We start from the raw sequence: 25,620 nt of genomic DNA on the forward strand, positions 1-25,620 counted from the left end.
ATAGTAGTTTATCAAAGTTCAGTGGACTGATTTTTGACATGTGGTGCAGATCCAAAGAAATGGGGAAGTGGGACAGAGGCAATTAAACGTATTTCCAAAAATGTCAAACTACTAATTTAAGAATTCAAGCTTCAGTTTGAGATAAATAAATAAAGCAATACATAAAAACTTAACACTAAACTCGTTTCCCTCTGGTCCAGCAAGACTCGGATATGGATATTTCTGTAAATAAAGATAATAACACACCATATCCTGGGGACAAATGTTCTGCTTGACAGGAATGTCAGATAAGACACCGTCAGACAGGAGAAAACATCGACAGCCATATTAGGAGCAGGAGGAGACCAGAGATCTAAGCAGGAAATGTGAGCTGGCGGGTTTCGGGCCTTACTGAATTAGAAAAAAAAACTGTGGCAGAGACTGTAATACGGTTTACACAGATGACAGAGAGGAAGGAAACTCCAACAAAAGGATTTGGTGAAAAAAAATCCAGAAAGAGAGAGAGCGGAACCCCCCACCCCCCCATTGTAGACCGGAATCCCCCCACCCCCCCATTGTGTGGCGTACAAGATTGCCGTGGAAAAACTCAAGCGTGGGTCGTGAAGACAAAGATGCGGTCGACGGGGGGAGAGACGGAGAGGAAACAGGCCGAGAGAGGAAAAAAGAACCTGTGTCCATCGAAACAGATGGCAGCTGGTAAAGAAGATTAGGTGCTGTTACTACTGTCTCCAATACCACTTCAGACTGATCAACCCCCTCCAAACACACACACACACACACACGCTGCACTCACAGGCCTCCAACTGTTTCCTTTCATCCCGTCCCAACAACCCGCCCGACACTCGACCCCATGTCACACTCACTCCTTTCCTCTCCTCAGAAAACCAGACGAGTCGTGACGGTCGGCATCTCCATCGCACTCGTGGCTCCGCTCCCTCTCCACTACATTAAGGATTGTGTCAGTAATTCAAACCAGACGCACAATTCTTCAGTTTGTGTGGGAGATTAGACGTGTTGCATGTATAAAATACAAGAGAATACGAGAACAGTTTTCACCCATGTGTGTTTATTTGATCACACAAATACACCAGAACGGATTTCCACAAAACTTGGTTGTGGTTTGTGTCAGGAAAGAGCTCATCACATGGTGGTGCAGATTCAGGTCAGGGGTTGGATACAGGATTGTTTTTATTTTTTCTTTCTTTATCATGACGAGATTTTTTCAGGGAATAATAAATGGATTTGGATTTACATAATCAGGCCTGTTTAGGCGGCTGATATCTATGAGTGTGTGAAGTTTGGTGCAGCTTGATTGGATTCGAGGGGACTGTTAAAAAATCTGGCTCCACCTCTTCTTCCAAACCATAATGTAATGGGTTCCTTCTAAGGTTTTGGTAGCTTTTGCAAATCTGCAAAAGCCCAACAAACAGACACAGGTGAAAACATAACCTCTTCAGTGGAGCGTTGACAGGACAAAACAAACCAGGATTTAAGGCGTATTAATCTAAACCGGTTTATTTGGGCTGGGGGAGCTGATTTATACTTAAAATATGGTTGATAATTCTTCATTGTGAGGACACGACTACAGGACAGAGAGAAGGAGGAATCTGTTTATAATTTGGGATGCCTGTTTATAACCATTTCACATCTTGTGTTTTTTACTCCATCAAACGTCTTGTCAGTGTTGCCAGTTCATGGGAATAAACTTTATGGCTGTTATTACCAACAGGAGTGATGATTAACGCTGTGAAATTAGAGCCACGTTTTAATGAACGCACACTTCCTCGTCGTGGATGGTTTTCACTGTTCACGTTACTCAAAGGAAAACATTCTGGGAAATGCGCTTAATTACTTGAGATGAGATGTCTGCAAACTATTTATGAAGCTTCAGAGCCAAACAGTAACTAAGTTCAGCGAGAACGAGGGGAAAGGTTAAAAAAACACCCGTCACCTCTGAAGCTCACTTATTAACGTGCTCGCTATATCATGTCTTTAAATTTCTCTTCCAGGGCATAGTCCTGGAGTCCTGTCCTCACCTCGAGTCCTTGGCACAAACCCTCACTGTGTGACCACAATGTGTCATATTTTATACTTGAGGTTTGGAACAGATTCCACAAATGAAAAGTGTTGATGAACATGTAGAATTGTTTTTAAACTTTGGACAGAGGCTCGACTACTAAACCTGAATTCTGCTTTTTGAGTATGATGTAGTTAATGTAGCTGCACTGAGTTTGTGTTACTCTGTTCCCGACAGACGTAGTCATTGTTTGTTTTCCCTGATTACGGACACATGGAGTTTAAAGAAAACCGCCAAGCCAAAGTGACAAAACGTGAACCCGGCCTATCAGGACCCATTGGACTGGTTTCAAACTAATGTTTTGAAAGGTTGGGTAGCCACACTCGATGTGCTTTGCTAAGTTAACCAAACCATGTGGCTGCAGCTTCATATTGAGTGTAAGCTCAGTCTATTACCTCTGAACAGAGCTTGAACGCACCAGTCCACATTTATGACCGACCAAAACCTGGATATCATTTCAAAACTTTAGTTTGAACCCAGCCCGGCCTGTCAGGACCCAACGGATGCACAAGATAAAACACAAGCATGGGTTTGGGTCCCAACTTTCCCGACGGGCCGGGCCGGGTTCAAACTAAATTTTTGAAATGACGTTCAGGTTTGAGTTCAAAGGTTCGGGTATCCACACTCTATATGCTATGCTAAGCTAACCTCATCATGTGGCTGCAGCTTCATACTAAGCTCATGTGAATTATTCCTTGAAGCAACTTTACTCATCACGTCTACATCTGAGCCAGACTGCACATCTCAGACACACAAACAAATACACATCTGAAGAAAGATCCAGAGACAAACACGTCTTTACTTCATCAGTTGGTTGGTTTATTTATCATTAGCAATGACACCAAATGTACTCTACTGTTTTTCACTTGTTATCATGGGAGATGCATTTTGAATTGTAAACAGTGAAAATGATAAAAATGCATTTCATAAAACTCCTTACAAGCAGTGTATGACCAGGGACAGGAGCAGACTGGACCTGCTCTCGCTCACCTATTGTTGTATTTTTTATCATTTTTGAACAATACACGTCATCTTATAGTTTTGAGTCTCTCATATGTACATAGATACAGCTGGGTCCCACGTTCATCACCAGCAGAGACCGATCCGTTTCTTGTTTTTTGTTTGTTTTTAATGTGTTATCACATAGTTTTCTTAAAGAATTATATTTACAACCATAACGTCCCCCGGCTGCCTGCTGCCGGGGGGTCGACACATAATTAGAATCACTTGCTTAAAATTCTTTAAACTACTTAATGGTTCTTGAAAGTTTACGTTGTAAGTCAACCTTATAGCTCTAAAGTTTTTTTTTCTTCTCTTAACAAATAAAGTTAATACAGAGCTCAAGCCGTTCGTCTTCCCCGTTAAAAAAAATCTAAATCATCCAAATAAACAAAGAAACCAAAAACAATAATAAAATTAAAATTAAAAAACAATATTGCACTTAAAAGTTCAGGTCAGCATTGGACCTGTTTGTGGTTAAGAGGAGAGTGAGAGCTTTCAGCTGAGTGCTTTGAGGAGGTGAGGGTGTGTGTTGAAGCATCCAGCCTGTTAATCTAAATAAATAGGCAAACCTTTGTACAACATGAAGCAGTTTTTTGTTTTTATCCTCGCACTATGACACGAGCAGCCTCTCGTGCGTTGCTCAGTAGAAGAGTAGGGAGTGCAGGTCGGAAATCTTAAAACATAAAAAAAAAATATATAACAGCGAGTGTGTGTAGAAAAACAAGAGCCGGAACCTGTCGTGGCAATGTCCTGAGAACGCTTCCTTGATAAGTCCACAATGAGCTACAATGTTAAAGGAAATGTTGCTTGGCTGCACCGAACGTTGTTCCTTTTTCTTCTTGAGTCGTCGTTCCTTGTTGTAAACAGTCTTTGGAGACAGGAAGCAAGTCGTCATCTTTTATTTTATTTTCCATCTCTGGCTTTGAGTGTGATTTTGAAAATGTGAGAGTGACACACGTCTGTGTTTCTTCACACCCACACCTTCCGTTATTTATACACGTCGTGTTCTTTGCCCCCGTCTCTGTCTCTGCTGAGCGCTCACAGTAACTCTCCACAGTCTTTCTGGATGAAGTGAAAGCGGTTTACAGAAGCTTTGAGAGATCGTGGGGTTTAACAGAGATGACTAGTTTTCATTCAGACATCATCTTGTCGTTTGTTTTTTCTCTCCGTCACAGATTTGCAACCCCGATGGAAATGAAAACGTGCAGAAAAAGGATGTTGCGTCGTACCAACAGCTTTAGAAGTGGCTTCACATAGGACATGGAGGAGGAACGGGGGGATTTTAAAAAGAAAATGAAAGGAAAAAAAGTGACAAAACAGTACCCGACTGTCTTTATGTCTGCAGGGTCTCTTTTTTTTTTGGAGCAACCCCTCCTTTTCTCCAGTACAACACAAACAAATGTCATTATTCTCTCACAAGACACTGACAAAACGCAACAGTGATCAGACGAGCGTCCAGCTCTCGCTCCAGCCCTCGTATGTGGGCTTCTATATATATTTTTTCAGGTTAACATCCATTCATCAGTCCATCCATTCATGCATCCACCTGGTAACTCTGTAAACTACATTCCTTTGCAGTGCCATAGAGCTTTGCCGCGTCATGTCACACCACAAAAAAATTCAAATAAAATAGTGGACAGGATGACACACACAGAGACATACAAATAAAAAAAGGCAAACAAAGAACCTCACATCCCACCCGCCCTGATGTGTGTTTTTCAAGTCTGCCCCGCTTTTCTCTCATCATCTTCTCGCTTTCTCATCTTTTCCTGGTCTCTTATGACGAAGACGAAGTCGAAGTGGAGCTGGGCTTTTTTTGGTTGATTAAGTCCAAGTAGAGTTCTGAGCGGAGGAAGCGGGGATATGAGTCCTTCTCCATCAGCCCGTATATCCGCCTCTGCGCGAGGTCAAAGCAGGAGCGTGTCACATTCTGCAGGTTGTCCTTGGTGTGATCTCTGGTGTACGAATCCAGATTTACCTGCAGAGGAAAGAAACAAAAACAAGCTGTGAGATTACGCTCTTAAGACACAACATTAAGAAAACTGCAACAAGTTTCATTCCCCCTCACTCACCTCTTTACATGACTGGATGGCGATGTATTCTGCAAAGATCTTCTTGGCTTTCGAGGCCATCTTGGACTGCGACTTGATCTTCTTGTACTCCTCGCAGGCCAGCCAGAATTCCAGATTCTCCTCGCTGAACTCGGTGCGCAGGAAAGCTCGGAACGCCGCCAGACCATCTGAGACAGAGCAGAGGAGAGGAGGAGAATAAACAAGAGGAGTTGACCTGGAGTGCCATGGCAACCTCACAGCTGAAGCTCTCCTCAGAGTTTCAGCGCCCAAAATAGCTCTGTGACGGCCGTTCGAGTCATGTGGTTGGAATAAAGTGAGACATGAAAAACACCACATTTTCTTTGACATACTTTTAAATCTCATCACACCGCTGACCCAATCCATGCACGCATCTCTTTATGCACGTGTTGTGAATGAACAAAGATGAGACTGTTTCGGTGTAAGGAGGAGGGGGAGGAGAAGGAGGAGGAGGAGGAGGAGGAGGGGGAAAGTCTAATTCTGGAACTTTGGGGCTTTTTCAGTTTCGGTGCGGTTAATGATTTGAGGAAGACGTCTGCACTCAGGGAAAAGAAAGGCAGGAAACCGCGTCCACCCACAGCTCCTGTCTGCACCTTTCCGTTCCCATGAATCACCCACGTTGATAAGCGGAGCCAACGCAGAGCGGTCATCTCTTACCTCATTCTGGTGAAGCAGGAGTGAGGTAAGAGGCAGAGAGGAAATTGGAAGAGGGAGAATAAAGGGGGTCAACAGAGCCGGATGAGGAACAGATGTAGTGCTGGCTTTTGATCAGCTCTGACTGAGAGTCATGAGCTGTGGAAGATGAATTGTGGAAAACAAAATAGCAGCACGTTGACTACCCCCTCCTCTCTTTTTTCTCTCTTCTGTGCAACACATGGGCTCCATACATCAACATAAGCACAGTTCCTGGGATTGTCACCCTCCCCCCACCACCTCAAACATGCACTGAGCCATATGGCAAACACATTGAAGACTTAGCAGCGTTTGTGTGAAGTGTGGAGGAAGATGGGAGAATAAATTGAGGGGATGAGAAAGAATAAGTAACTTACATTTGTGTGCCAGCAGCTTGTCGAGCGAGTCCCCCCATTTCAGTGCCTCCTCTGGGGTGGGCCTGCAGATGAAAGCAGAGCGGTTCTTTAACAAGCCCATCTCAGCCAGGTTTCTCATTGTGTGACCCATCCGCAGAACTTTGGCTATGCTGGGTGGTCGAGTGGAATCCTGGGAGTTTAGGTGATTCCTGTAAGCTGCTTCCACTCCTCTCTAGTGTGTGTGTGCTGCTCTGTCCCTCACACTCGCCTCTGCCTTGGGATTGGTCTCAGCGCTGAGAGCCATGAGTGTGTCTGGTCCTGCACTGTGGTGGGGGTAGGATTTTATATTCCCACTGAAGGCGACTAGGCGGGCGGGAAGGGAGGGGCGTCAGCCGGCCAATGGGGATGTGCTTTTGGGTTTAGAACCTCCTCCCCCACCCCACCCCCACCGGTGTGCATCTGCCCCCTGCTGTCTCTCCTCCTCTGTCCCCTGCTTTAACACACGCCTCTCTACACGGCTCATCTTCCACTCACTGCAATCCACATCTGAGGCCTGATTTGACACAGACATCTATTCTCACAAATCAACAAAAGTTGCTCTTGCACTTTGGCGTCTCATTTCGCTGACTGTCTTTCATTTGTTGAAGCTGCTTTTTGAGTAAATAAGTTAACATACAGTAATTCTCTCAGATTCTTGAATTAATAAGAAAACAATATAAGAATCTATTATATTGTCATTTGCTTCAACAGAGGACATTTATTGTGTGTCCAAATGTTCTTTAAGTTAATATCTAAGTCATTAAATTATCAAAGTACAACAAGATTTGCTCATCTATTACAAACTTTTACATCTCCCTGATAAGTCAAGGCAAAGGCATAGAAACATGAAAATGACTTCATCTAAGTGGTATTTTACATTACTATGTTTGAATCTATATATTTATCAAATTATTAAAATTAAAGAACAACATCCAAACAATTAATTTCCTCCCCCCTCTGACACACCTCACACATCTTTCCATTCACACATTCTGAGCACACACCCATCTCTCCTGCTGCCCACATGTCTGTCTCCAAGCAGCCTCAGGTCGAGACCCGGAAAAAGTGGCGTCACACCCGCCCACAGGGCACATGCAGTCAGGAAGTGGCAACTTACTTGACTGACTTCATAGACTTGTCTAACTTGCTGGCTGGATTGCTTCCTGGGGATTCATTCCTCCTCCGCAGGAAAGCCAGTCGATTCTTCATGTCTTTGGCCCTGAGTGGAGGAGAGGACAGAAGAGAAGAAAGAGAAAGGGAAAGGGAAAAGAGGAGTTGGGAATGAGGGGGACAGGGTGAAAGATTTACGAGAAAAGGAGAGGGGTAGGGTGGGGAGGGGGTGGAGGCAGGACAAGGAGAAAATGGAATCAGGGGAAGACAGGATATGATGGATAGAGGTGGACAAAAAGAAGAGAAGGGGAAAGAAAGAGTTGAGTCTCCAAGTCCAAAGTCCACAACTGAAACAATCCAAGACGTTTCACTTCGATTGAAACTCTTCAACACGATAAATCCAATCCACATGAAATCAAAGCCACAAACTTCAGAAAAAAGTGAAAACAACTCGGTGTTTGTACATTTTAGTCTTCAGGTATGTTGCTGTGGCAGGACAGGAGATTTTCCCAGAATACGCTGATATTGAGCTTCTTTCTCCTTCGCTTTGTGTCAGCAGCTCTCAATCTGTCAATCAACAATCTCTAACAGTCTTTTCCCGTAGATGTGTCCCTGGCAGGTTCCTCGGCAGGGACTGAGCGAATGTGGCAGGGAAGCAGGAGAGAGACTCAACGCACACTCCTCCGTTTCATCACGCCATTCTCCATGTGCCTGGAGGGGTTGCTGAGAGGGAGCTGACCCAGGGGCCAAGGCAACAGGGCGCAGTGACCTCTCCTCGCTTCCCTCCAGAATCTGAAATCCTCCTGACCGCTCACCTCACCTGTGTCACCTTTCCACAACCATCTCACACACACACACACACATACATACAGACCCCCTGCTGCACATGCGCCGACTTCAATCTCAGACAAGGCAGTGCGCCAATCCTCGGCCTGACAGGATACTGCGCGTTCATATAATCCCATGGTACCTGTCCTGGCTTTTCCCGACCTGGACCACGTGCTGCCTCACTGGGATATGACCTCACTCAACGCCCATTTCCTGAGTCCCTGCTTTTGATTTCCACTGTGGATTGACTGGCCCGCTAATAATGCAGCGCTGCGACATGCGCTCACTGGCCCTAATCGCTGCAAGCTGTCCCACCGGCAACCCACAGCCCCCCAGGAGAGCATGTACTCCCCAAATTAAAAGAAAAACAGAGCTTCCACTTATAGACCTTTTAAAGCATGAAGAGGGGGAGAGTGTGACAACTGATTAGCACACAGAGAGATTAGCACAAATACTGTGCATAGAGACACTCGGATGGGGATGAAAGAGCGTTCCAAAGAGCTCACGCCTCCACACTGCACCTGTTCCAACTTGTGTCCACCTCACTGGGACTTTCATGCCAGTCACAGGTGTTGACTAACCCCCCCCCCAATGTCTGCTGGGAAGAAAAAGGTAGAAACATGCCCGTGCACATGGTTCCATATGATTTTTGGGAAACAGAAGGTGAATGGATCCTTTAAGATCGGGATGAGTGTGACTGTGATTTGGGTGTGTTTGGGTTTGACTGCTGCAGACTCAGAGAAACGCTTTCATCAAACTGTTTTCAGACATGAACTCAGCAGGAGATTGTCCAGGTCAGACGTGTTCATGTACAGGAAAATGAACAATCAGACGAGGGGTGGCACCGGGATCGGAGGAGGACATGACATATAAATCCCGCTTTGGAAAACACTTGATCAGCACATTGACCCCAAAATCTCATCGTCTTTTCAAGTTGACAACTTCATCTTCATCCTTGCTGTGGCGGCTCTTCTCCATCCAGAGATATTTGTATTGTTTGAATTTTTCAGTTATGCATGTCAGAAACGTTGGTGTAAATGTATTCTCCTGCTGCGTTCTCACGAGGGCTGACTCGGACATTCTCTGAACATTTTACCAGGTGTTTGGCAGGAAAAGACCTGGAAAATGTCCAGAGCGACTGACTCAGACATTGGCGTTCTCACATACAGCCTCACAATATTCAATTGGTGTGATATTCAAGTCACTTTTATTCTTCATTATTATTATGGGTCTTACGTGATATGTCCTTGTGTACTGTTTTTTGTTGTTCAGTGTTCTGTTCTGCAGCTGCTGTAGCACTTTGGCCCAAGACAAATTTCCCCATGGGACAATAAAGTATATTTGATTTAATTTGAGCCCCTCTGGAAAATATTAGGGAAATAGTAGTTCAGTTCATGCCTGAAAGCAGCAGATGATCTTTCTTACTAGTTGGTAAAAAAAAAAAACAGCATTGGCGTTGAATTAAAAAGCTGTGAAAGCTTATTTTCATCTCTCAGACAGGGTCAAGGCAGAAATTGACATTTTATGTGAGAAACACAAGACAAAACAAATGAATTAAAAAAAGAAAAAAACAACAAGGACATAATGAAATCTAAGGACTACAAAGCACCACACAGTATCACTGGTGGAGATTACTCATCCATTGACTGAAATAACATCAGAGCCTGTGTTAAACAGGAAAAGAGTTTAGACCTCGGTTTCATGGAAACAACCCTGAGAATAGCTCACATTCAGAATCCTGAAGGACATTATTATCCAAATAAAAACTCTCTTGCTGTTAAATAAACTCATAACACCAGAGTTGGATTTATTAGATTGTTCTATTTTTAGGCTGCACTCAAGGCAATTAGGGTCTCGAGCTGTGCATCGGTTCGCTCTGCGTCTGCCTCGCCCCTCGCATGTGAATAAGAAAAGAGCCTGAATTTTATAAGGGCTGGAAAATATTTTTGTTGGCCTGACAAAGGACACTATAATATTTATTCTGGTTTTATAGAAGCTGGGCCCTAGCGGGAATGATGTGGCAATGATGTCATAAAAACAGGCACTTCAAGGGGGACAATGTGTTTCTATCCTGCCACCATGTGGGCGTTAGTGGATACTGCAAACACAAACAGCAGCCCCGGTTATTCTTTCCCTCCTCAGGACTGGAAACAGCTTGAGCTCACATCAGGCCAGGATTTATTTCTCCTGCTTATTTTTAGACACTCAAATAGAGCTTTGGCATTATTCTTGAAAACGAGTACATGTACCATCCACTTTTAAACCACTGGCAACACTGACTTTTCTCTATGTCTCTGTGTGAAGGTTGTCGACCTGCAGCAGAGAGGTTTCAGGGAGACGGCCATAAATGAAGCTCAATGGAAGTCAACAGCAATTTGAGGGAGGGACAAGTAACACTCCGCCCTCAATTTTGGGCAAAGACACATTCAGAGGACTACAGACATGTCTGTGTGCTCCAGACGCAGGGATTTAGCTAAATCAGCTCCCAAATGCCAACTTATCGTCTCTTAATGAAGGGGAAAGACTAAACGCATGTTGAGTAAAACCACCTTGGGTGAATCTCAAGATTTAAAGCAGGAGAAAAATACGCCCAGGTACAGAGAGGAGGCACCCATACCAACAAAAAGCTATCTTTGACATAAAAAGCAACATTTATTCAACATATTTCAGTATCTCATGGAAAACAGTCTTGTGCTTGGGTCTATTTTCAGAGAAGCACCACTTACTAACGATACTGTTACTGTTCTTTGCACCTCTGCTCTTTATGTGCTAATGTCTCTTCTCGCAGTCGCACTTTAACTCCCTCTATATTTAAAGTTGCCACTTTTCCACTCCAGCTGCTAATAGCTCCCCTGCACTAATGCAATTAGCTCTGTATCACACTTCATTTGATTTATCACATTCAATGATCTCTGTTCTTTACATAAACTGGTAGAAGACTGACACATGCTCCGCTCAAGATTACCAAATGAATATGTACGTGCCACTGCCCCTCGAGCAAACCATACACAGCACGGCCACGTTTGCAGGCGCGCACACACACTTGACTGTCTGCTTGTGTCTGTACAAGAGAGGCTGCTTTATGTGCTTGAGTGAAGGAGCGAGAGGTCTTTAGCTCCGCAATTATCCGCAGGTTTCCGTTCTCTCTATTCCCTCTTTGCTTGGTTCACATTAGGAGCGCTAATAGCACCCTGCTGGATATTCCTGGTGTTCTGAAAAGTAGGCCGCACTCTCAGGGAAAGGCTCTGGGAGCACATGAGGAGGGGAAGCTGCAGACAGACTATACTGCAGATATATCTTCTGTCCCATTTGTTTCTATATAAGTCTTTATTTAAACTCGAAAATCACTGAGGGCAATCGTGTCATTTACAATAATGTTGACAACAGGCAAAATAATAAAGGTATAAGATTAAAATCAAACAAAACAAGTAGTTATGGAAGTTGAAAAGTTTGAGATCCTACATTTGAAAAGATTAACAGATAACGACAAGTAGATATTTGAAGTTCTTTGTAGTGAATGTTGCAAAGACGCCGAACACAGATTCTCCAACCTTAGAATGAACTGAATAGACATGGAGCTTAAGCCAGTCATTAGTAGACCCAATACACACGGACACATTCACACCAACAGCTAAATGTCTGGAACATTCAGGCGAGGGTTGTCCTGCCTCCTGCATGTTCTACACAGGAGGCAGGACATGTTTGTTTTTTTTCAGTTTGCATCTGCTGCTTCTAAGAAACGTCATCATCACACTATTCTCACATGAGCTCAAAACATTTTCAAAACGTTTCACTCGCACGAAAAGCTCTGGAAAATGGTCACAGCAACTGACTGCAACATTTGCATTCTCCCATACAACCAGTCTGGAACCTTTCAGGAAATTGTCTTGAAGCAGTTCTAGTGTAATGAGCTCAGAGGACTAACCTGTAACTAATGTATGAAGGCATCTTTCCAGTAAAGATCTCATGAATAAAAACTTTTGTACAGAATGGAACGATGAGTGTCATCCACATGAGGCTTTGTGTCCCACAATGGAGGAGTTCAGCCTCTGTAAACCTGCGAAATCTGGGGCTGCAGCATTGAGCACAGAGGAGGAATTGAACTGTGCAGCCGGTGAGAGCAGCAATGTTAAAGGATGTTTTCATTCCCTCTGCCACTTTCTGTTTACAGAGAGCTGTTTGCCTGTGAAGTCACTACAGGACACAACACACAAATAACACTGTGTTTGTGCATCTGGGCCTGTGCGAGTAGAACAGGTCAAGGGTTGTGTCAGTGTGTTTCCAACACTGAAAATAGCGTTAACACTATTAAGGCTTTCTTTGTAGACAAAAACAGTCCAGAGAGGTGATGTGTCCACGAGACTTAACACAGTTAGGAAGTGAGAGGCATGCCTTTCTCTGCAGATCTAAAAATGACAAGAGAGTTGCTGTGATATTCCTAGAAGAACAATGAAAAAGGGAATTGTCCTCAATTTTGTCCATAAATATAACACTGTCACATTCACAGTCTCCCTCAATCAAGGCCGAAAAAAGAGCTCTATTTCTGACAAAACTCACCTTCCTACAAAAACCACATGAGCAACACTATTCCTGAAATCCAGGCTGCGTATATTAAGAAAAAGGGGCAGCCTCAAGTTAGAAATTAAAGCTTCTTACTCTAAAATAGTCAGAGCGCTTCAGCCTCACGGGGGCTTCTTTTCCCTCACTGCGACTGTCAAATGAGATCCACGTAGAGGTCAGATCAGTTTCTTTCCAGCTCCAGAGCAACTTCTCCTGTGGGATGCCCAACAGCCCCCACGCACTCATGCGTTCCCCACCCTGTTTCTCGTCATGAGAATCAAAGCACACACACGTCCACTGCCTCGCTCTTACCTTTCCAGGTACTTTTCTGAGAAGTCAACCATAGCATGAAACATGGGTGCCAGCCTGTGCGCAGGTTCACTTGGCGTGTGTGAAAATTTGACAGCATGTAAGCGAGTGTCAAGAGTCCCGGTGCTCGAGGCCCAAAGGGTTTGTTTAATAATCACATTCCTCTAACCCCTGAGAGGCTCTGGTGAAGCGTTATATAGTCCTGAGGGGTCTGGGGGGGGGAAGGCGGACCCTGGACTCACCCAATCACCACATGGTTTTTGGAGAGGGTAGATTCCTTCCACTGGGGCATGAGCAGGGTTTTTTCATTTTATGGGGAAGAAAGTTGAGATGACTTTTGCCTTTTAAGCAAAAGAAGTGATGATGTGTTTATGATCTTGTCTCAATATATGGCATTGATGTAGATTCTCTGTACTGGATTCCCTCATTGAACAGATTAGTTTAAAGACATCACCACGAGCCCAGTTTCTTGCTGTGTCTTTAATTTGTTTCTTTTAGTTTGTCAGACTCAAATCTGATATCCCCGATCTGGAAGACAAAATGAAAAACCTCAAAAATCTCATCAATTTGACCCATGTTCTATTAAATACAATGTCTTTGGGGCATGTTTTAAACATTATGTCATAACCTTAGCCAGAAATGCCAATGCTTGATTTATTGTGGGGAATAAACTAAAGGGGAAATCTTTGTGTGACAGTATAACTGCACATCCTAAAAAAGAAAACGTATTTTATGACTCCAGAGGGAGCTGTGCAAAGTTTGATAAACAGCTATAAATAACGTCACTTGAGCACCAGCTGGGCCTGAAAGCTTTAAGTTTGAACATTTAGAGAATGTGTAGTTGTGGCATTAGATAAGATAGTTTGGTCAACCGCCCTCTATAGCCCACTCCTCATCTCTGCTAGAGGCTCAGGGTGACATCAGCCACTGTACTAACATTGTCTGATTCACTGGACGTAGACTGTGGTTTTAAGGATGCCATTGGCTGAATGTCTCACACTGTTCTGCCTTCTCTTCCACTTCCTGCCTGGTCCTGTTTTCAAAATCCTCTATGCTGCAGAAAGCAACTCCAACAAGCTACGAGCTACCGACCTACACGCTGGGAGGTTTTGATGAACATCTGGATCTGGCCATCAGTCAGTGTACTTTTCTATTTTACTGTTTTCATGACATGTGGAAATATCCTATCAAACCAGGTTCTTCCATGAAACTGTCTTTATCACATTGGAGACTGCAGTGCTGTATAAGCTGAACTAAGAACCAACACTCCAAAACAGCACAGGTAGACACAGCAGGACACACATTGACCTCTGGCATTGGCTTCAATTTCAGTCAAAGACATCTGGACTTCTGTTTGCTCTGTCACTCATCAAGAGGCATCATTAGTTTGACAGATTGCTCAGAAGTCTCATTCATTTAAACCTAAATGCCACGTCCAGCTGTTTATTCTTAATCTTTGTATTTAGGAGACTGAATAATTCCTGTTTCAGGAATGTCTACAACCGGGACCACTGAGACACTTTACAGATATAACAGCTTGGAGTGGATCACGTAAACTTTACACCACAGAAAAGAGCATTGGCAAGAAAGAAAACCCCCTAGAAGTATTGGAAACACAACCTTGTGGGACAAAGATGTATTAAATTTGGATGTAAAATGAATAAATCAAAAAGGAAAAGGTTTGTCTCTGCATGTCATCATCCTCAGAACCTTAGATTTATTCATGGGAAAGCTCACATTTCTTCACATATGATTCTGGTGAATCAGTTTATTGCTTTATTGCTACTTTGGGGGAGTGTGGTCGTGCTGGGTCTCATTGCTTGAGGAAGCAGAACACCTGGACTGAGTAAAAACAAAAGGAGGTAATGGAGGGGGGAGAGCCACAGTTAATGTGGACAATCCCAGGAAAGCAGCTGTGCTGGATCCAGAAAACAGGGCAGAGTGCAAAAGGGGAGATGAAGACAAGAATAAGGGACGGAGAGAAGAGCAAAAATAAGTCAAGGAATGCTGAGGAAGTCAAGGAGCAGACTGTGTTGTGGTGAATGATGCATGAGTGAGGATGAAACAATGAATTCACTGTGCTGTGGCCAAGTGCTTGGCAGCAGCAGCAGAGACAGGAAGTTTCAAAGAGGAGATTTGTAATGTTCTAATGTAAGTACCAATTCATGTCTTTGTGCAAAAGTGCAATACATTTTATCCTTGTTTTTTGGCTACTGATGTTGTGTATTGACAGTTTTCTAATTCAAACCTGATTATTGGAGACAAATTGATCACCGATGATTGTTATGTTGATTAAAGCCAGAAGAAGGTTGTTTATAAAAGTATTTTTTCTTATTGACAGAGTGAAACTACTCAAAAAAAAAAGGCCAGATGAAAACACAAAGGAATAGATGGGATCACCTTTCTCGACTAAAGACGGGAACAAACGAATGTCTTACATCTACCACAACAAACAACCTCCGTCTATCAAACGATTTCACGTTCACTCCTTTGACACGAGTGTTTGTCTCACATGATTGAATGATCACCTGCATGGTCTAAATTATTTCATTGAAATTTCTCTCTCTTCATATGTCTTATAGTTACATATATTCATATTTTTTTCCTTTCTTTGTCTCTATATTTTTTCTTTTCAGAAATGATTATGTGATTTGTACACTATTTGAAAAATCTAAATAAAAGCAGAGAACTTAATCCTATCCGGCATCTTTTCAAGTTGACAGCTACATCTATAATGTCTGATATCTAGTGCAAGTGCTTTTAACAAAACAACAAGGTGAGGTATTTAGAGAAGGGTGATACGAAATAATTCTGTATCTACTGCTACTTCTGCAGAGCACACTTCAGAAACCACAGGGTCAAACGTCAGGGGGACTTCTTTACATATAAATGGCTACATCTCATGATGCTTCCCACATACAGATATACATCTACATGCTCCATTTGCTCTTTCTATAAGTTACAGATCAGTCTCGGACATCTGGAAGGGAATCATTTAATTTCCCTCAAGCCAAGTTATAAAGCATAGCCTGAGATTTCAATCTTTAGGAGCAACATATTAAATTTGTATTCCTCTGAGTTACACCAGAAAGATATTGTGTAGCAGTGTATGTTTGTTTGTGTGACTTAATACGATGGAGTAGATTATTGCTCCTTGTATAGGTTTGCAATGCAGCATAATGGAAAAGGCTACAAAAATACTGGACAATGAAAAGCTTTAGAAATGACAACAGGCTCATGATATTGAGAATATAACGGAAAAATACAGAAACCAAGTGGGTAAACATGTTGAGTTTCCACCACTCTACAAGGTGAGTGGGTTATCATTATATTGACTCATGATGACAGAGGAAGGTTGCATCAATGACACGAGTTCATTTCATCTATAGAAGACAACAGGTTTTCCTCCATTCAGCCTTCATCACTGTCATAACTGTGCCGTTCAGATGCTTTAAAAAAAAGTACAGAAAAAAACACAGACGAGCCCATTCAAGGACGGAGGGCACCGCACCTGGCAAAGCATCCGGATGTTTACACAGCAGCCAATCACCATCGAGCACAGGGACCAGGGAGAACGCCCGACTGGTCCACCATGATTAAATGTGTGCTTACTAATGCTGTTTTCAGACATGACCTCCGGGTTAAGGCCAGAGAGGTGGAGCAGCCGGGTGCAGCAGAGAGGATTCAACGCATTAACTCTGATGCGGAGATCACACGATCATGTTTACAGGACCCCGACACCGGGGACACCACATCTGTGGGGGCCTTAGTCCATTCTAGTTCTGTTTATAAAAACTATCAAATACAAAATTATATTTCCTCTTAAAATAAGGAATCAGCTCTTTTAATCCTGTTTGGTGTTACTCTAATGAAACACAAATTATCTTAATTCATTTTCCTCAAAATATGTTTTGGTGACAATCGATCATTGATTTTGGTATTTCCTCTGTCATTCCTGCAAAAAAGATTAAAATAAAAAAAACACATACAGGTACAGGCTACTAGATGCAAGAGTGTATTTAGATCAAATAAAGGACACATCGTTTATCCCTCTAAAAACATTTCCATATCGTTGTTTGTTTAATCAAAGAAAATCAAATGTGTTGGCGACATACTCAGGACTCTGGTGAAAAAACTCTGCGGAATCTTAATCACTTAATCTGCTGGTTAACCACACAACATTTAACACAGCTCGTGCTGAAGAGCGAGCAGCCATCAGGCCCAGGGGACTGTGAGCGGGTTTTTATTGTCCTCGCGGTGTGAAATGTGCCTTCATCTCGATGAACAGGAGCGTGAATAAAGTTCATTCAACAGCTGATGAATCACCGAGGCGTCGACACACACACACACAAACACTCTCAACGCACGCACACACCTTACTTCTCACACCATTGAGAATGCGAGACACCCATATGGTACCACACTCCTCAGGAGCACACACATCATTTACCACTTCATTAAGTCGATTATGAACAGCGTAAAATGATTAGCTTTAACTCTTGCTTCCACCTTTAGCATACAACGTGCTCCTGCATCACACAGATAAAATAAAAATACAAAATTTAACATCAATCCCCCTTTATTGTGCAAAATTAAATTACGACAAAAGCATTGGTCGACATGTCCCAACATCTTCCAGACCCAAATCTAATCACACCATTACCAACACACTGTCAGAATAAGTCCTGATATCTCAATTAACCCCCCATGGGCCGCTATTAAAGAAGTCATTATCATTCACCATTAGTTTGGACACAAGTCATGACAGCCTCTCAAAATAAAGAATGTTAAAGCAGGGTGTGAAAACTGTACCCGTTCACTCACAACACATGTACTTGTCATTCCAATGCCTTATAAAAAAAACTTTTCATTTTAAATCTTAAAGCTTTGACGTGTTGTTCAAAAATTTGATAATAAAAGTGAAAATGACCACACATGAAAAATGAAATATTTGAGAACTTACAGGTTCTTGGACTTCTTCTTCTTTGTCCCTTCAGGGCCGACCTCGCAGCTACAGGGGGATCCGGAGCTGAGCTGGGGGGAGAGGAAGGAGAGCACACACTGCATCATCCAGCCTCCACACAGAGAGAAGGCCTTGTGGCCTCACGCAGACATGGTGGCTAGCTTTAACCAGCTCCAACAGGCGATGACAACCTCGCACGCTGGTGAGTCCTTGGTGTGCCCAGATACAGACTGAGGCTACTCCACAGCCGAAAAAAGGTTAATCCATAGCAGGCCTCCACAGTGATAGTCCCACAACACAAAGCCCTCTGAGGTGTTTGTGAATCTCACTGAATATAAATGTGCTGTAGTGGAAATCTGTGAGAGTGAAGAGAGAGCGTGAAAGACCACGGCTGTTGTTTCTGTTGGCCTCCAACTGTGCCCTCAGATTTGAAGTGTTGAGCCGAGACCCCGGTTTCACGTTACACTCTCTGCCAACCCTCCATTTTGATTGGTTAAAGGGGAAAAGGGAAGTTACTTCAGGGTGGAGAAAGGGTCAATCTCTACTAATCTGATGGCCTGAAGCCGCCCAATTGTATGTGTGTGTGTGTGTGAGAGGCTCTAGATAATGAGCCATTGTATTACAGGAACCCACAGTTGAACCTGAGCTGGATACTGGCCACAGCTGGTAACACATTGAGGGGGGGGGTTATGTCTTTAAGGGACAAATGAGTTTCAACCTTCAGAAGAAGGACACTGTTTTTGGAAACTAAGGGCAATATTGCCTTCACTTCCTCAAGGAGTTGTTTCGAGGTTGATGACACACAGCTCACCGTGTAACATTTGGCTGTAGAGTTTGTGTTTTCAGGTTTTCAATTCAGTCGGTTTCAATAAATTCCACAGGAGACAAGATTAAACGTTGGAGAAAATGGAGGAATCTCTGTCTGTAATTGGATTTTCTCAACAAGCGCTCATCCCATCGATCAGCAAACGTTTTTTGTGGACAACAAATACTTTAGAAACCCCGTAAATCACAAACAGGGCTGCTTCTGGTCAATGTGTGGCTCCTCAGTGAAACAAGCTGCAGATTGATGAGAAACATATCTAGAGTGAAATAAGCAGTCACCACCATGGCTGAGTATTTCAATCTAAATGAGGATTGAAGTGATACAGTTGCATTCAAGCTATTTTAATTCCATGAGGCACATTTTTTGATGACAAATCTTTTGAATATCTCATTTTGAGTTTTAGTGGTGTACTAAGCTACTAGATCTCTTCACTTCAGTATTGCAATGTCTTTTTCTGAATGTCGCAGCTGTGTTGCCAAGGATGTTTTCATAAATTGTGTCTATCTGCATGTTTTCTGAAGATGTGTTGCACTGAACTCTCACGGTCACAATAGCCTTAAAGTCTAAAAATGCATTACATGGATGAATACTAATGTGTGTATGTGTGAATGCCTCTGCACATCCATTTATGCCTGCATACATTAAGAGTGTGTACATGCACATTGACGTTACTGGACCATTATTGTATTTAAACGATAATGTGTCGTCTCACAGGAAAACGTTTCCATCCATGTGTATCGAGCTACCTAATATGTACCAGCTGCCCACAGTAATATCTCATAGTGCCTTTGTATTGTTATTGATCCTGGTCGATAAATCACACGTATCGGGCTTTTTAAACGACTGACAAATGGAAAGACCACAGAAAAAACACAAAGGATGTTAAACCATTAGATGAAACCGCTCTACAAGAAATAAAACATTAACTCTTTCATTGCTGTCTGCCTCAGTTGGGAATTGCTTCATCCCCGATTTATTATGAATCGGAATAAAAAAGATGTACCTCCTACCTGTCTCAAAGAAGCCCTGAAGCATTTTTAAATTTTATTGCAAGTATAGGAATATTATATCATAACATTTGATATTCTACGTGGTTGTGCCCCTAAATATTTTAAGATCATGTTCCACCATCCCGGGCAGTCATCCCTCTCTCAGCAGAACTGAAGTCACTATTTATCAAGTTTTTGACAAGGTTGTAGTAAAAAAAAATTTTATAAATCCCCTTCAGCTTTTAATTACTGCACCACTGAAACTGAGGTTTGTGAATTAGACCTTGTCTAATGCTGATGTGAGTGAGTACAGTGTGTTAGTGCTCTTTGGCCTCCTGACCTGCAGCTTTTGATACTGTTGATTGTAGCATCCTTGTTGAAAATTAAAAAGTTCCTTCGGCACTATTACAAAAGATAATAAAATCACCCTGTACTGTCTGTGAGTCTCTCAGTGGAGCATCTCTCTACTGCATCCTTTAATAAGTCTACACTCCTCACCCCAGAGAAAACACACACACACACAACCACTCACACACTCTCTGACTGAAGTCACAGTTGACTGTGAAAGGTGAGTGAGTGTACATTATGTAGGAGCTGTCAAAAAACGAGCACAAGCTAAGAACAGGAACAAAATATATTTAGAGCTGCTTGATGATCGGTATAAAGACCTGTCACACTATACTGGTTTGTGTGTGTGTGTGTGTGTGTGTGTGTGTGTGAAGGGGGGTTGTTTTTCCCTGTCTATTAGCATGAAAGGACTTGGTATATATTTATAAGTTGATTCCTCAGGTAAGTGACATTTGAACCAAAGACAATACAATGACATTTGGTGACGACTATTTATGCCTGAAGTTTTTCACATAAAAGAAATGTTTGAGAGAAAATCACCAGTGACAATGATCACCAGTGATCTGACAACCATAAGGCAGAGGCATCGAGGCCAGTTGTTCATTTCATTTTATTGTAAATTAGTATTTACAATCAAATATATGATATCCTTCGGCAATGGGAGAACATGTAACAAAATCATCCCTTGAAAAGTAGCAACAAACACAGGCCACGTTCGTTTGCATGAGTAGGGTTTAATTCATTGAGGATCATCAATATTTCATAATCATATCACTAATTCCAGAGGGACAACAAACGTCTGTGGAGCCATCAGACGTTTCCCCTAAAAGCGCATAAACCAGTTGGAAGACAAGATGTGCCTTTTCCCTCTCCATGGACATTCAGCCTCTTGTAGCCTCAGAGGAGAGGATTATTCAGGGTTATCAGGAGAACAAATTATATTGTGTAGCTATTGTAGAACAATCGGAGGGGGATCGTCTGCTTGTCAGGTCGGCCTTTGTTCCACTAGCTGTCTGCATGTAAGGACTGGACGCTTATTCACACTAGACTGCTATGTTCCAGCTGGATGAGTGCCACATGGATACACACACAGGGAAGTGTGTCTGCTTTCTAGTTACAACAGGGATTTTTCAAAGAAGTGCAGGAAGACTGTTCACATTCGTCAACACTCACATAAATTCACCTACGACTGCTTCAGTGATAAGGGCTTGTTTAAAACACATTCTTTTTATTCCATCCCTCTGTGTGTGCAGGGTAGTTTTAAATCAGCATCAGGACTGATTGTCACTGCGTCTGTACAGTTCATTCTTTTTCTGTTAAAATAAAATTAGAATTGGAACCCTGCAGTTGTACGCCTCCACCAACCAGAGCAGTTGCATGCATTTTTTCCCCAGATTCATATGAGGTCATTGTGACCTTTGACCTAGACCACTATAATCTAATCATTTAACCTTTGAGTCCTTGTGACAACTGGTGAAAATCTGAAGAAATTCCCTAAATACAGGCTGAAGAGGTAAAAAAAGATTTTGTGACAACACTGTGCTCTTGACCTCAAAATTCAAAGCAGTTAATCTTTAAGTGCAGGTTCACTTTTGTCCCAAATTTAAAGAAATTCCCTGAATGTGTGACATTCACAAGGCAGAAAGAGGCTTTGTGAGGTCACTGTGACCATGACTTTTCACCTTTGACCACCGAAATCTAATCGGTTCATCCTGGAATCCAACTGAATGTTTGCACCAAATTGGAAGAAATTCCATGAAGGCATTCTTGAAATATCGTGTTCACAAGAATGGGACGGACGGATGGACAGACAACCTGAAACCATAATGAAAATTGCAGAATTACATCTATTCTTTAGTTTCTCAAATATTTCTATGTTCCTTTTCTTTCTGGCTCCATGGCCAAAAGCCTGCACACATGACTTCAACACACAATTCACACACTCCCAGACTGTCTTCAAATGGCCAGCGGAGCATAGTCTGAATCTTTTCTAAAATTAACCCTGGTCTGTGTGTGTGTGTGTATTCCTGTTCGTGTGCATGCTTATGTATACAGACTGCTCGCATGCCTCACTGGATACAGTAAGAAAACACAGAATTTGCCAAACACCACATGACGATATAGTCCGCTGAGGCCAGGGATGCGTGCTGTTAGCGGTTGCAGGAGAGCTGTGCAGATTCACAGATAAAGGTTTAACCTTATGACGCCTGTGCTGCACACGTGTCCTTGTTGCAGTCATACTTTCCAGCACATGTGAGGGTAATCATATGGGAAAACGTGTTTCAGACAAGCTCAAAACATTTATGAAAACATTTGCAGACACACACGGCCTGGTAACATGTCAGTGGAGCTCAAGTAAAGGGAAAATAGTGTGTGTGTGGTTGAGGTGTTAGTAATGTGTTTGTCCATGAGTGTGCGGAGTGCATCTGCGTCTTTGGAGATGAGGGTCAGATTCCTAGGACAGAGCAAAAATGTCTGTCTCAACAAACTGTACATTCTTCACTCGTACTCTGCACCAACAAACACATTGTAGGAACAATATTCTAAACACAGCTTAGAAACATTCTTGACCCAGCCAACCCGGATTCCAAATCCCACAACAGCCTAAAACCCTCAGAGGTGAAGAAATGAGTCTTGGTCTGTGTGTGTTTAAACTTCTCACAAGTTCAACCCCTGCTGCTTCCCTCCATCAGACCTCCCTCAGGCTGCTTCCTTCCTTTTCATTGCTCAGTTTCTTCTTTTATTTGAAAACAAGCGAACGAGCGGGAGTCTGAACAATCTCACATTCCCTACAGCGTTAGATTGGTGCTGACTGTTGGACCCCAGCTTCCTGCCATTGTGTGGCTCCACTAAATATGTTTGTGTGTACTTATTTCTTTGTGAAGCCCATTTCGAGCATAGACCTTTAGGACATTTTGGGAATTTTTTTTCAAGGGACTGTTTTTGGGTTAGCTTTCAGGGCGAGGGTTAGAATTAAGTTTAGATGAGGGTTAGCTATTTAGTTCTAATAGTTAAGGCAAGGGATTAAGGAATGCCTTATCTAGTGAGTGTCCTCATTAAGATTATAATGAGCTTGATTTTGCTAAGTCAACAATAACGTCTGCTTGTTTACTTTCAATAGATATTTAAGAATGATTACTAATTGCAAGTGGTTATATTTAGTTTTTTAGCAGATGTAATGTCCTTCACAAGATGAATGTAGTTAAATGGTGGAAAGTGATTTGATCATGAAGCATTTTGTCCATTGAACTGTCCGTGTGAAGACAGAGATTAATGTTTGTTAGTTTAGGATCTTTTATGTATTTATTGTAACTCTCCACTGATAAAATAAAGGGAAAATGTTGGAGAGCAGACTTACAGCCATGTGGGACAAAGCACACAAATAGAGGAGAAAATTATTCCCATTATGTCTCCATGTGACGTAGCAGCCCAGACTGGATAATTTGTATTTTATTTGGACTTGATGTGGTGTTTATGATATGAAAACATAGGTTATATTGGATTGTTTTTGAAAGTCATGTTTTAGAGGAACCATGAATCGTTAAATCTGTAATGACAAAATCTTTCTGCACTGATTTTAACACAAATACAATAATTTTCTATTTCACATTTTCAAATAAAGTGAAACTTCTCTTTCTGTAAAGACTTTCTCTCCTTTCTCAGAATAGCATCATGTGTGATGCTTTATCCTCAACAATGAACAGGCAGCAGACAACAGCAGGTTAGTTTGGCACACATCAAGATGTGAATCACAGTCACAGTCCATTATCTCAGTGTTTTAACAGAGTGTGAGGCACGTGTTAGCAACAAGCTGCAAGATCCAACTGGGCAGACTGTTTAAAAAACAAGTGAAGAAATCTTTTTTTTTTTTGCGTTTCATGAATTTTCTTCATCTCAAAAATAATATTGACTCCAGGATTCAGGAGAACTGCACAGATGGACAAACATGTCAGAAGCTCCTGACAGGTGGATGTTACCAGCTAAAGCAATATGGCTTTGGATATTATGATGGAGCAAAAGCATCTAAAAGTTGCATGATGGTTTGCATTGAAAACCTGAGTTTTATCATTTTAATTCATCAAATTGTTTTAGATAAGCCTGATGGTCAAATGAACGTGTTGAGTGCAGACACAATGATCATTGAGAGAAATGACAGATACAGTTAATTATAGTTAAGAGTGTTGTCAATCACTCTTAAAGCTGAACTTTTGCTTCATGACAAAAGTTCAGCCTCTTCCCAAACCGAACTCTGAAGTATTGTTATTCCTAGATTCCCCTCAGACTGTCAGAGCCTTGATAAATACAAGCCCAGGGGGAACGTGAACCCAAAGTCAGAGAACACATGGCTCTATGTGGTTCCACATGCCTGATTGTAATACTGTCATTTTTCTATGTTAAATCAGAACAACATCCCTTTTGCAGGACACATATTATGACCAGGCAAACAACTGAACACAGTTGGGCCATTTATTACCACAGATAAGTGTCTGCACTTTCTCATAGATCTCAGCCAGAGAGGTGAGAGAAAATAAAGTAAAAAGGAGGAAAAATAGAAGGACCGGGCTCTGAACAATGGAGCCTTTGAAAGGGGCAGAAAATATAGAGATTTAATAAAGGCACAAACTGAGTCTTGGTGGAAAGATCGCAAAAGCTGAACTCAGCGGGGGAGCAGTAATGATTATCAGGCAATACAATCCATATGAAGCTGGTGTCAAGTTTCCATGAAGCTATAAAAAGGGTTTATATGCTTTATTCATACAGATGATAACTTGAGTATTTTTAATCAGCTCTGACGATGTACCTCAGTTCTTCCTTTGTTTTAGAAGAACACTAAGAAAAAAAATCCCTGATATTTTGTTTGATGTGTAATTACATAACTGCTTTAATGTCGTATTATTTCTTTCTTCATTGTTTCAATTTCTGTCACAGGAAATGTTTTTCCAACTTCCTCCACAAATGAAAGGCGATTTTAGGGGGAAATAAACTTCAACAACTGTAAAGGACAAATGAGAGTTATTGTGTATGTGTAGGTTTCTGTGAGAACTTGTGAGCATGCACACGCACACACACACAAACACAGGCAAAATGGCAAAATCAATTTATATAAACTCCTTCACACAGGATTCTGACTCAAAGGCTTCACAATAGAAGCGGTGCACTGTTCGCACTTATGTGTGTGTGCATGTGTGTGCGTTTGTGTGTGTTTGTGTCTAGCTCTCGTCTGCCTCCTGTTACTCAGCCCTGCTCAGGAGATGGCAGCTTCCTGCACAAGCACTTGCCATGTCACAAGATGTTCATGAACAATGCTGCTAAGACGTCACATCTGGGAACTGCTCTGAAAACACGGTCATGTTATACCCAGTCCTGAAACTGGTGCTATTCATTAGAACATTATTGACTTTCCCTGACCAGTGGATGACCTTTCTACTGGGAATTTTAATGGCTGCTGCC

General features: G+C 42.3%; 1 protein-coding gene across 12 annotated transcripts in view; it reads right to left on the reverse strand.

The window, feature by feature from the left end:
- Window positions 1-2,874: 2,874 nt before the first annotated feature.
- rgs3a (regulator of G protein signaling 3a) overlaps window positions 2,875-25,620 on the reverse strand; it is a 133,287-nt gene continuing 110,541 nt past the window's right edge. For 10 of the 12 annotated variants that reach the window (XM_069513464.1, XM_069513463.1, XM_020081849.2 and 7 more), the window contains 5 exons: window positions 18,007-18,077; window positions 7,354-7,455; window positions 6,219-6,280; window positions 5,152-5,318; window positions 2,875-5,057 (listed from right to left, as the gene is read on the reverse strand). In XM_069513464.1, the coding sequence (XP_069369565.1) occupies window positions 4,857-5,057; window positions 5,152-5,318; window positions 6,219-6,280; window positions 7,354-7,455; window positions 18,007-18,077 (603 nt within the window). In that variant the 3' untranslated portion in view covers window positions 2,875-4,856. Of the gene's footprint in view, window positions 5,058-5,151; window positions 5,319-6,218; window positions 6,281-7,353; window positions 7,456-7,810; window positions 12,987-13,046; window positions 17,903-18,006; window positions 18,078-25,620 lie in introns of those variants that run through there. The other 2 variants (XM_020081854.2, XM_020081855.2) reach the window with 2 other exon arrangements.

This window comes from Paralichthys olivaceus, chromosome 18 (assembly GCF_024713975.1).
Source record: "Paralichthys olivaceus isolate ysfri-2021 chromosome 18, ASM2471397v2, whole genome shotgun sequence".
In the NCBI taxonomy this organism is placed as follows: domain Eukaryota; kingdom Metazoa; phylum Chordata; class Actinopteri; order Pleuronectiformes; family Paralichthyidae; genus Paralichthys; species Paralichthys olivaceus.